Raw genomic sequence first — 11,106 nt, forward strand, 5'->3', positions numbered from 1 at the left:
CTATGTGTGTGTAGTGGTGCATGCATGCCTGTGTGTGTGTGTGTGTGCGCACGCGCGTGTGGCTTTGGAGGCTGGAGGATGCGCCAGAGGCGCCTAGGTCTGCCCCCAGCGTGGCCACCCCGTGCCCCCCCCGCTGCCTGCAGGACCTGGTGGTGCCGCTGATGAAGACACCGGAGCACTACCGCTTGTCGCCGCTGGTGGGGGCGCCGCCGCGGCAGCGCACCTGGCTGGCCTTCCACAGGGGGCGGGTGAGCCGCTGCCTCCTGCCTGGCTTGCTTGGTGGAGTGCCCCCTGGAATTCCAGCGCCCCCCATCTAGTACTCTGTGCTCGCCCCCACCCATGCGCCAGCTCCAATCGCAAACCACCTCGTCCCCCTGCCACCCATCAACCTCGCAGCCACACCTTGGGCTTGCAGGTCCAGGCAGACAACCCGCCATACTCACGCGGCATACGCCAGCGCCTGGCCAAGGCCGCCGCAGAGGGCGGGTGGCTGGAGAAGCACAAGATTGCGGTGGGAGAGTGAGTCGTGGCTGCGCTGTGCCGCTGGCCGTCAGCAGCCTGTGGTTTCCATCACGAGCAGCAGCGGCAGCCGCAGCACCAGCCCTCGCAACTGTGCCCCAGTGGCACACCAGGGGCGGCTGCACCTACAGGCCTGCCACTAGGGCTCCCCTCTCCGCTCTGCCCCCAGATACGACACACTGCAGGGCGACTACTCAGAGCTGCTGGCCTCCTCTGTCTTCTGCCCGGTGATACCTGGAGACGGCTGGAGCGCACGCATGGATGATGCCATGCTCCACGGGTGGGTGGGCGGGCGCTGGGGTGGCAGCTTTGGGGCCCGGGGCGGCTGTGTGCTGGACGCTCTGTTCCTGCTCACGCCGCTGCGTCGCCGTCCCTTCCACCCGCGCAGCTGCATCCCTGTCCTCATCATGGACGAGGTTCAAGTGTCCTTTGAGTCGGTCGTGGACCTGTCGACCTTCACCATACGCATCCCAGAGGCGGATGCCGAGAAGCTGCCAGACATACTGCAGGCGGTGACGCAGGAGCGGCGGGAGGAGATGCAGCGCGCGCTGGCCCGCGTGTGGCAGCGCTTCACCTACAGCAGCTATCTGCCCTACGCGCGGCAGTTCAGGGACCTGCAGCAGCAACACGCGGCGCAACGGCCAGCCCACGGCGGCGGCGCCGACGCGAAGCCCATGTCGCTGCCCGAGGCGGCGGTGGATGTGGACCCTGCAGCTGATGATGCCTTTGGCACCATAATGGCCTGGCTGCACAGCAGAATAGAGGCCACACAATGAATGCCGCTGGCTGTCACTACTGCAAAGCTGATCAGCTGTACCATGGCCGCGAGCTGCAGTACACAGGGCTCTTGGGGTGATGCTCATCATCGTCCACCTGCTTCGTTAAATTTCCCAATCGCACAGAGTTGGGGTCAATCAAGTGTGCAGTGGAGGTCAGGTTAGGAGCATCGAGCCCGCCTTCCGCGCGGGAGGCTTCCGGGACTCGTCAGGGGACACGGCTCAATGTCTGCAAACCTGTGCTGCTTAGCACGGGTCCCAAGCGCCCCCACCACAGCCTGCGCCACAGCCTCCCGCCGCCGCGGTCCCCGCCGCTCTGTCGCCGCAGGCCTCTCCAGGCATGATCGCGGCGCTGTTGCAGGGCCAGAACGGCCGAGCGTTCCTCACTACACTGGGCGGCGCGGTGGCTTATATCGGTGTCTGCGGCGTGGTGGGCAGGCTGGGCCTGCTGCCCACTCGCCTGGCGCGCAAGATGATGCACATAGGTGAGCAGCAACACATAGGTGCACATGGGTGAGACGACAGGTCGTCTCACCTCCCGCCCTCTACCACCCCTACGGTCCACCTCCTGTCCTGCTGTCTTGCAGGCACCGGCCCGCTGTACATGTTGTGCTGGCCACTCTATAGCGCCGCTCCCTCTTCGCGCTGGCTGGCAGCCTCGGTGCCCGCTTTGGCGGGCGTGCAATTCATGCTGGTTGGCACGGGCATTGTGCGGGACGACACGTTGGTGGCGGGGGCCAGTGTGAGTATGCTGCCGGCGCTCTTGCCTGCCTAGCAGCTGCACTGGAAGCGCTTGCACCCTCGGCCGTGGTATGATCCGCACCCAGCAATGCGCAGCTTGCCCCCACCCCCCGCCATGCAGCGCAGCGGCCGGCGCGAGGAGCTCCTGCGCGGCCCGCTGCTATATGCCGCCGTGCACGTTGCAGCCACGCTGATATGGTGGCGTCACTCGCCCTGCGGTGTGCTAGCGCTCGCAATACTGTGTGCGGGGGATGGCCTGGCAGAGGTGAGCGAGGCCCACACGCTTGCCCAGCTGCCGCCCGCCCCGCTGCTCCTCTGAGTCGTGCCTCAATGCCGCCTGGCACGCTCCCGCAGGTGGTGGGGCGGGCCTGCAGCTCGGCGGCGGCCAGCGCAGATGCGCCAGCCAGGGGCGGCAAGAAGGGCAGCGTAGACAGCGGCAGCACATGGCGTCGCAGTGTGCTGCGGGCACTGGCTCGCCCGCTTCCGCACAACTGCGACAAGACGGTTGGCGGCACTCTAGCTTGCTGGCTGGGCGGCGCCGCGGCTTCCCTACCCCTCCTCCTCTACTTCATGCGGCACGGCATGTTTGCATCGGCGGGCCCGGCGGCAGCGGGCGGCGTGCTGCAGTGGGGTTGGCCGCTGGTGCGCGGCGTCCTGCTCTGTTCCGGTTTCGGCGCGCTGGCAGAATCGCTGCCTCTGGGTGGGGAGGCAGACAACGTGACCATTGCGCTGGCTGTGGGGCTGTGCTCCCGTGCGTACTTTGGTTTCTGACCTGGTGCCCTGTCCTGGTGCGCTGTACTTCATTCCAAGGGGGCTGTCTGATGCACCTCTGCACATGGCCCGAGTGACTGCCGCCATGGCTCAGTACAGCGTGTGTGCGTGCGTGCCAGGGGTTTTGGCAGCCTTGCTGCAACCTGGGAGGCCTGTCGGGATGCTGGTTCGCTATTTCCTCCGTACTGCGGCATGCTGTGTGCGTCGCGTACGCTGTGCTCCCGCTGTGGGGCTCCAATTGACAAGCCCAATGCACCCCAGCCACACACTTTCCGCGATTTCTGTTGCCTTCACCGCACTCATACAGCCTCCCCTCGAGCAGTCAAGGCCGGTCAACTGAGTCTCGGGCAATCGCACCCCCAACCTCGTAGAGATGGTGAGCCATGTGGGGGCGGGCGGGCTTCAGGCCCCTGAATCCTCGAATCGAGGGTCCTGAATTCCAATCGAGGGCCTCGAGGGCGACGCAGAGCTCGGCTGGGTCGGGCCAACCACCAGTGATGGCCCCAATGCACACGCATTCGGGCCTTTGTCGCCCCTGCCACCCCCTCCTGCCTTGCAGGTGGGCGCCAAGGCTGCCGCTAAGCGCGCTGGCAAGGAGGCCGCCGCGGAGAGCGCCACTGGCGGTGGAGCCAAGGGCAGCAAGGGCGGCAAGGGCGGCAAGGGCGGCAAGCCGCAGAAGGCGAGGGCCCGGGACGAGATTGTGCCCTGTGAGTGGCCTCGAGGCCCGCTGGTCTGTCTCACTGCTGCTCCTGCCCGCCGCAGCCCCCGCCGCCGCTCCCACCTGGCACCGTGCCCCGCTCCCACCGTACTCACCATTTCCTCACCTGCTTGCAGGGGGCTGGGAGCAGCAGGCCAAGGACGAGCGCAAGAAGAAGAACGCTGAGCGCGCGCAGGTGAGGTCTAGCCGGGGTGGCCCTTCCCAGGCCAGCAAAAGCCTGCAGGCACAGCCAGCCCGCACCACCACTGCGCCCATCGCCGCCCCACCTGCCGCCCCATTGCCTGCAGGTGGAGGCGGCCGCCAAGGCCGCCAAGGAGATGGCTGAGCTGGGCATCAGCGAGAAGCCGGTGAAGAAGCAGCCCGGCCCTGAGCCGGCCGCCGTGGCGGCGCCTGCCGACAGCAAGGCTGAGAAGAAGGGCAGCAAGTAGCCGCCAGCCAGGAGAGGCGTGCAGTGCCAGTGCCTGAGAGACGAGAGAGCTTGTGCAACAACCCTGTAAACCAAATCAAACTAGCTGCGCTGGTTACACACACGGGCGGGGTGAGACATATGTTATGGATTTGGTTTGGGAGACGAGGGAAAAATGGCACGCACAAACAATGTCGGTGCGGGGCAATGAAAAAAGGGGATATGTATCTATGGGCAAGCATCACACATGACAAAAGGGGATTCAAACAAAAGGGGAGCAGACGTTTGGGCTGGGACAGGGTTCTTTCCTCAAGAGAAGGGGTCCATGCAGGTTGCGGGCTGGCTGGCCAACGTGTTAGGCGCTGTGGCAGTGGTGCTACATTTCATCGGGGCCATCAGCCGGCCCACTCAGGATGTGCTGCCACCCTCTTGCGGGGCAGGGCTGGCGCCATCGCCAGCCGCACGCGTGCACGCGCTCACGCGGCGGCGCAGCGCAGGATGTCGGTGAGGGTGATGATGCTGGTGGGCCTGCCCTCGCCGTCCACCACGTACACGCGGTGCCACAGGTTGGCCACCAGCATGTCCAGCAGGTCGCCAAAGGTGGTGGCGGGGGTGACGGTGCCCACGGGGGGCAGGGAGCCGCCATAGTGCTTGGCGCGCAGGTCGGCGGCGGGGGCCAGCAGGGAGGCAAAGGACTCGGGGGTGGACAGGCCGCGCACGTCGGAGGCAGACAGGGTGCCCACCTGCGGTGTGGGTTGAGAGCGGGGTGGGGGCATCAGACAGGTGTCGTGAAGGTTGCAGGCAGCAGCAGAGCCCCAGGGGTTGAGAGCAGGGCGGCGGCCCGCTGTGGCACACCTCTCCCCCTGCCCACTCCCACTATCCCAGTGCCCCGTGCACCCCGCCGCCTCACCAGCTTGCCGGTGGCTGGGTCGGTGAGGCCCAGGCAGCTCTTCTGGTCCGCCACCATGCGGCCAAAGGCCTCCAGGGCGGGGGTGGTGGCGGGCACGCAGAAGACGGCGCCCTCATCCAGCCCCAGAGCCTCCAGGGTCTGCCCCGAGATGCCCAGCGCGCCCTTGTTGGCAGCCAGCTGGCGGATGACATCCCGCTGGGACACAACGTGGGTGACCTGCAGGCAGCAGCGGGCGGGAGGTGGGCGGAGGCTGCACCAGGGAGGCCGGCGTGCCTGCGTTGCCGCTCACAGCGTGCGCCAGGCACTCGCATGGCCAGCGGGCGGCCAGGCGGCAGCGGCCTGCTCACCGTGAGCTTGCCCGAGGCGGCGCTCTGCTTGGTGGCGTTCACGACCGTCGTGAAGCCAGATTCCACGGTGTGGGAGGTGCCCGCGGCCAGGCACACATACACGCGGTGGTGCACGTGGTGGCTGTCGCTGCGGGGCGGGAAGGGGCGAGCGAGCGTGGCGCTGTGAGGCGCAGCATTAGGGCCGCGCGCTTCCCGTTCCACGCCCATCGCCCCCAGCCTCACCGGATGTCAAAGGAGTTGACCACAAAGTCCAGCAGGCTGCTGTTGGTGTGCGCGTTGAGCAGGTAGAGGCTGCCGGCGTGCTCCAGCTCGCCCACGCTCTTGCTCAGCAGCGACTTGCCCACCGCCACCAGGTCATCCGCGCTGAATGCAGAGGCGCCGGTATCAAACCAGTGCGGCTGCCGCGCCCTGAGCTCTGCCATCAGGCTGCGCAGCACGTCGTTGACGGAGATGCATCCCTGGTACTCGCCCTGAACGGCGGCGGCGGCGGCAGGTGGCGGTCAGCGGGCGGCGGCTCCGGCGGGCGTGGGCTGCTTGCGCGCGCTGCTGCATTCAGGCACCGCGATGCGTCCCCACGAGCGTTTGGAGCAAGGCAGGGCAGAGGCTCCACAAGCGAGATCATCAGCCAATGCATGCTGGGTCAGCCTCACCCCCTTCAGCACAGGGCAGCTCAAAATCGTATTTTCACGCAGGGTCCGGATCGCGGCATCGAGCCTGCAGCCGGTTGTGACAGAGACCAGTGGCGTCGAGGGCAGGCAGGAGGCCAGGGAGACAGAACTCAAGAATTCCTTCGCCATGGTGCCAAAAAACAGAAAAGGGAAAAGAGGGAGGGAAGCACTAGGCCTCCGCTTCATGGGGCCGCCCAAGGACCACAGGCATGCGAACATCAGTCGACAACCCCACGAGCGCAAGGAAGGGCAGCAACAAGGTGATCGGTGCATGCATGCCATTGCTGCAAGCCTCCGCCACGCCAGGCCCTGGCGGAAGTGGGGGTGCCGCAAGGCCGCAACTCGGCACTGGGATCCAGCCTCGCGCACTGATTACACACAGCTGCCTAGTAAAGTGAAACATGAAATGACCAGAAAAGAACATTGTTCGCTACCAGCCAGTGGCTACCCCCTGCCACTGGCGGATGTGCTGCTGCTGTTGTGGGTGGCGCTGCGGTGGCTGCTGGCAGCTGTTGGTGCCGCCGTGCTGCCAGCCACCAGGCTGTGGTGGCGGCTGACACTGCTGCTGCTGCTGCCAAGCCTGCTGATGTGGCTGCTGCTGCACCTGCCTGCCATATTGCTGTGGCGGCTGGTGTTGCTGCTGCTGCCGCTGCCAGGCCCCCCGCTGCTCCCGCTCCCAGGCCTCCTGCTGTTGCTGCCGGTGCTGATGTGCCGTGGCGGCTGCAGCCGCCGCCGCCGCGTCGTGCTGCTGCAGCTCCTCTGGTTGCAGGCCCCGCACCCCGGTGGCCTCCACAACATAGAAGCACTCCCTGCCCCGTGCCAAGTGCGGCGCAAACACCACCTGAAGCTTGCGCAGAGCGGGCGCCAGCGCGCCACCGCCCCCGCCCTCTGCGGCGGCTGCCGCCGCTGCCGCTGCGGGGCTGGGCGGGCCGTAGAAGAGCGCGGGGCCGGCGCCATCTGGAGCCAGGCATCGGGAGAGGAAGAGGCGCGTGTTGATGCAGTTGGCCCAGGCCAGGCCCAGGGCCGGCACCACCTCGCGCCCCAGAGACACCAGGCGCAGGCCGCCCGTGTGGCCGGTATTCTTGGCCGCCGCCACGCGGCCTGCCTGCTGCTGCCGCTGTGGGGCTTGTGGCAGCCCGTCCTTGCAGCCATCCGCCGTGCTGTCCACGCTGTCCACGACCTGGTTGACCAGCAGTACAGCCAGGTCGTACTCGTCAGCGTACTGCCTGCGGGGAGCAGGGCCGGTACGGTGAGCCCTATTCGTGCAGCCCTGCAGAGACGTTCACACCTGCAACAACTCCACACGTCCGTCACCAACACGCAGGCGCCCTGCCCCTACCTGAGCAGCGCCGAGATTTGGAACAGCAGCTGGGTGCGCCCAGCCAGCTCCGCCACCCCTGCGCCGCCCTCGGCCCTGCCCTCGCCCAGGTCCCGGAACACATGCGCCACAGAGTCGACCACCAGCAGGCGCACGGCCCGCCCGCAGCCGCCGCCACCGCCACCACCGCCCGTGCTGCCGATGCCCATGCCGGCCGTGCCCCGCGAGAAGCGCCGCTGCCTCTCCAGCAGGCTGCGCAGGCGCTGCAGGCGCAGCAGCAGCTCCACGCCACTGCTCACCCCCTTCTCCACAAACACGTTGGCGGCGGGGGCGGGCAGGCCTGCCAGCACCTCGGGTGGGTGCCTGCAGAGAGGGAGTGGGCGGAAAGGCGGGTAGCGGTGTTGAGGGGAGGCCGCCGGCATGCTAGTGGGCAGCAGGAGGCACGCAGATGGCAGGCGCAGGCGCAGGGCCTCGCAGCCAGCACGAGCTACCTGAGGTGCAGGCACTGGGCCAGCTGGTGCAGGCGCTGCATGGCGGGCGCGCCCTCGGTGTGCACATACACCGCGCTGCCGCACAGCCCGCCGTGCTCCTGTGGCAGCTGCACCGCCAGCAGCAGCTGCAGGCACAGCTGCGTCTTGGAGGCGGCCGCCTCGCCTGCAGCCAGGAGGGCAGGGCGGCGGCGGGTGGGCAGCAGCAACCGAGGTGCAAGTGGGTGGCCTGGGCCCAGCAGCTCCCAGGGAGGGCGGTTGATGCAAACAGGCGCCCAATCAGCATACCTGTGACCTCTGTCAGGCTGCCACAGGGCAGCCCGCCGCCCAGCACATGGTCGAGCCGGGGGTCGCCCGTGCTTATCTTGGAGGTGGGCAGTGCTGCCAGGGGGCGCGGCCGCAGCGCCATGGCGCGGCAATGCAGCGGCTGGCCTAATTTTGCATTGGCAATTCAGCGTGCGGGGCGTGAGGCGCTAATCGAAAGTGGCGCGCGACTCGAGATGAGGCAACAAGGACCCTCTCGACATGTGATTGCTAAAGATGCAGCTTGCCGGCCGGTAGGGCTGCCCTCCCTCTGCTAGCTGGTCGCCCGCCGACTGAAACTGCCGAGTGAAGACCTGGCAGGCATGGTTACCACCAGGGCAGGCAGCAAGGGGCAGCAGAGTGGTGCCGGCAGGGCTGCGGTCCAGGCAGGCGCCGCTGCATCTGCTGGTGCCGCCGCCGCTGCGGGGAGGGCGAGCCCCGCACACGTTGACCTGCGGTGCCTGGAAGGCATCCGTGCAGTCGCCTGTCTCGGCATCTTGTGCCTGCACTGCTACGTGTACTGGCAGGTGCGCAGACACACGGTCCCATCACACACGTTGAAGTTTTTGTCTCCTCAACTCAGTTGGCCCCACAAACGCTGACCCGTGCCTGCAGTTCTTCCTGCCGCACCAGCCCAAGTATGAGCTGACGCAGCGCAACCCGGCAGTCAAGCTGGCGTCGGCGGGCATGGTGTGGGTGGATGTGCTGCTGCTGCTGAGCGCCGCGCTCAGCGCCTTCCAGCTCCTGCCCCAGCTGGAGGACTGCCGGCGGGGGTCGCCCAGCTGCGGCAGCGTGGTGGCCTGCTACTGGCGGCGCCGTGCGCTGCGCATCCTGCCCGCCTACGCGCTGGCAAATGTGGCGGCGGCGGTGGCGCTGGGCCCGGCAGACGCGCCCCGCGAGGCGGCTGCCGCCCGCTGGATCCACTTCTACCACTGCCCGCGCAACGTGTGGGCCAACTTCCTGCTCATCCAGAACTTCCTGGGCAACAAGGCCTGCGGTGAGCATGCAACGTGTGCAGGCATGCGCCGCATCCTTGCCGCTGCTGCTCCCTCGCTGGCGAGGCTGCCAACCCCTGCCCCTCACGCCTGCTGACCCGAACGCAGCCATCCACCTGTGGACGGTCGCCCTCCAGGCCCAGTGGCACCTCGCCTCCCCGCTGCTGCTGTGGGCGCTGCGACCCCGCGCCCCCGGTTTTCGGGCTCGCCTGGCGGCTGCGCTGGCGGCGGCGGCGCTGGGCGGCACGCTGTGGCGCCTGTGGGCGGCCTGGCGGGTCGACTTTCTGGAGCTGCCGGTGGCCGACTTTGCGGTGGACCAGGCCTCCCAGCTGTCGTGGGCCAATTTGCTGCACGCGTCCTACCTGCCCACCGCCAGCCGCGTGACCGAGCTGGCGGCGGGGGCGGCGCTGGGTGCGCTGCTGCGCTCCCGCGCGGCACTCCAGCTGCTGCGGCGCAGGTGGGGGTTGCTTGTTGCTGTTTTCTATGCGTGACCTGGGTGCCTCCCGCCGTGCTGCTGGCTTACTGCTGCACGAGCGCCACCAATGCCGCGTTGTGTGCCCTTGCTTGTGCCTCCCGCTCCATGCAGGCGGCGCGTGCTGGGGGCCGTCGCCCTCGCCCTCCAGGCCGCCTACCTGTACCTGCTTGTTGATCGTCACCTGCTGTTCCGCGCGCCAGGCGCCGCGCCCTGGCCGCTGTCTGCCGCCCGCCTGCACGTCGCGCTGCTCTCCTGGGGCTCGCCCTTCATGGCTGCCCTGGTGGCAGCCGCCCTGCTGGCCCTGGTGCTGCATGCCGACCCGATGCATGCGGCGGCGGCCCGCCTGCTGGGCGCGCCCGCCTGGCGGCCCGTGGGCGCGCTGTCCTACACGCTGTTCCTCATGCACGAGCAGGCGCGGCTGTGGGTGATCCTGCTGCTGCCCCCCGGCTGGCTGCCGCGGTTCATTGCAATGCAGCCGCTTCCCAGCCTTGCCGCCGTGTGCGCCGGCACGCTGGCCGCCGGCGTAGCCTGCGCACTGCCTCTGCATTTCTTGGTAGAGAGGAGGTGTAAAGCAGCATGATGTCTGTAAAGCAGCATGACGCCTGGTAATCCTGCGCTGGGCTGTTCTTTGCAGTTCACTGATATCAGCGGGACGAGCTGGCGGCAGCGGTGGCAAGTGTCGGCGTCACCCAATGCGCACGGCCTGAGCGGCCTGATCGGTCGCATTCATACGTATGGTGCGATTCCTCTGTTGTGGAAGGCCACTGGCATGCGGGCGCGGCCCGCGCCACGCGTCACCCCCTCGCCACGCGTCACCCTGCTGCACCCACAGCTGTGGCTGTGCTGTGCCCCAGTGTCACTGGATACAATATATGAAATGGACCACACCATCATGACGCAACCCATTTACTTCGACCTCCACACAGCTCTAGTCCAGCCTCAAACCAAGACACTCTTCAACAATGGCATGTCCACCAGCGGCAACGGCAGCAGCAGCACAACTCATCTCCATAGCGAGCGGCAGGATCAGCTGCAAGCGGACTCAAGCGGCCCCGCCAGCGGCGGCCCCGCCTGCGCCTGCCGGTCTCGACTTCCGGTGCCTCAATGGCTTGCGGGCCATAGGATCCATCGCGGTGGTGGTGTTCCACTGCGTCCTGATCTGGGAGCAAATGGTGACGTTCGAGACGAGCTCATGGGTGCGGCGGGGCACCTGGCCGGGCAGGTGAGGGCACCAGGGGTTTGCTTGTGTGGGCTTAAAGTCTGGTAAAGCAAGAACTAGCTTGCAACATAGACTCCCCGCCGAAACGGGACGGGAACCGGGCGAAAGCAGAGAAAGCAATAAATCAGGGGTGGAGCAAGGCGACATGCAACGCAAGCAGCTGACAGGGCACGCATCGAAACGTGTGTATGACTGGCAAAGTGGCATGGCGCATTGGGGAGAAACGCAACGGTACGGGAGCATGGGCTGGCCAAACGGCAGTGCGGAACGCTAGGTCACTAGAAAAGCAGGGAAAGGCGCACTATGTATGCAATGAGGGCAGCCCCGGCTCGGGGCCGTTGAGAAAGCAGTGGGCGGGAGGGGGGAGGCCCCGGTGTGGGCGGGCCCCATCGAGGGGGGATGGGGCGCGCAAGCGGCCAGATGGGGCGGGGCGCGGGCGGCAGTGGAGTCAT

The 11,106-nt window shown here is 67.4% G+C and overlaps 3 protein-coding genes across 3 annotated transcripts in view; all 3 read left to right on the forward strand.

Moving 5' to 3' along the window:
• CHLNCDRAFT_140476 (hypothetical protein) overlaps positions 1–1,295 on the forward strand; it is a gene marked incomplete at both ends in the record, with an annotated part of 3,890 nt that extends 2,595 nt beyond the window's left edge. Inside the window, 4 exons of the mRNA XM_005850506.1 lie at positions 144–248; positions 416–519; positions 689–799; positions 908–1,295. Coding sequence (XP_005850568.1) covers positions 144–248; positions 416–519; positions 689–799; positions 908–1,295 — 708 coding nt within the window. The remainder of the gene's footprint in view (positions 1–143; positions 249–415; positions 520–688; positions 800–907) is intronic.
• A 340-nt stretch (positions 1,296–1,635) lies between these two features.
• On the forward strand, positions 1,636–2,807 carry CHLNCDRAFT_140477 (hypothetical protein; the record flags this gene model as incomplete). Its single annotated transcript, XM_005850507.1, has 4 exons — positions 1,636–1,780; positions 1,883–2,037; positions 2,158–2,301; positions 2,391–2,807. The coding sequence occupies 4 exons, from the start codon at positions 1,636–1,638 to the stop codon at positions 2,805–2,807; spliced, it is 861 nt and encodes a 286-aa protein (XP_005850569.1).
• A 5,845-nt stretch (positions 2,808–8,652) lies between these two features.
• CHLNCDRAFT_50241 (hypothetical protein) overlaps positions 8,653–11,106 on the forward strand; it is a gene marked incomplete at both ends in the record, with an annotated part of 4,756 nt that continues 2,302 nt past the window's right edge. The window contains 4 exons of the mRNA XM_005850508.1: positions 8,653–8,962; positions 9,069–9,417; positions 9,547–9,859; positions 10,268–10,657. Of these exons, the coding sequence (XP_005850570.1) occupies positions 8,653–8,962; positions 9,069–9,417; positions 9,547–9,859; positions 10,268–10,657 (1,362 nt within the window). The remainder of the gene's footprint in view (positions 8,963–9,068; positions 9,418–9,546; positions 9,860–10,267; positions 10,658–11,106) is intronic.

This window comes from Chlorella variabilis (assembly GCF_000147415.1).
Source record: "Chlorella variabilis unplaced genomic scaffold CHLNCscaffold_3, whole genome shotgun sequence".
Lineage (NCBI taxonomy): Eukaryota > Viridiplantae > Chlorophyta > Trebouxiophyceae > Chlorellales > Chlorellaceae > Chlorella > Chlorella variabilis.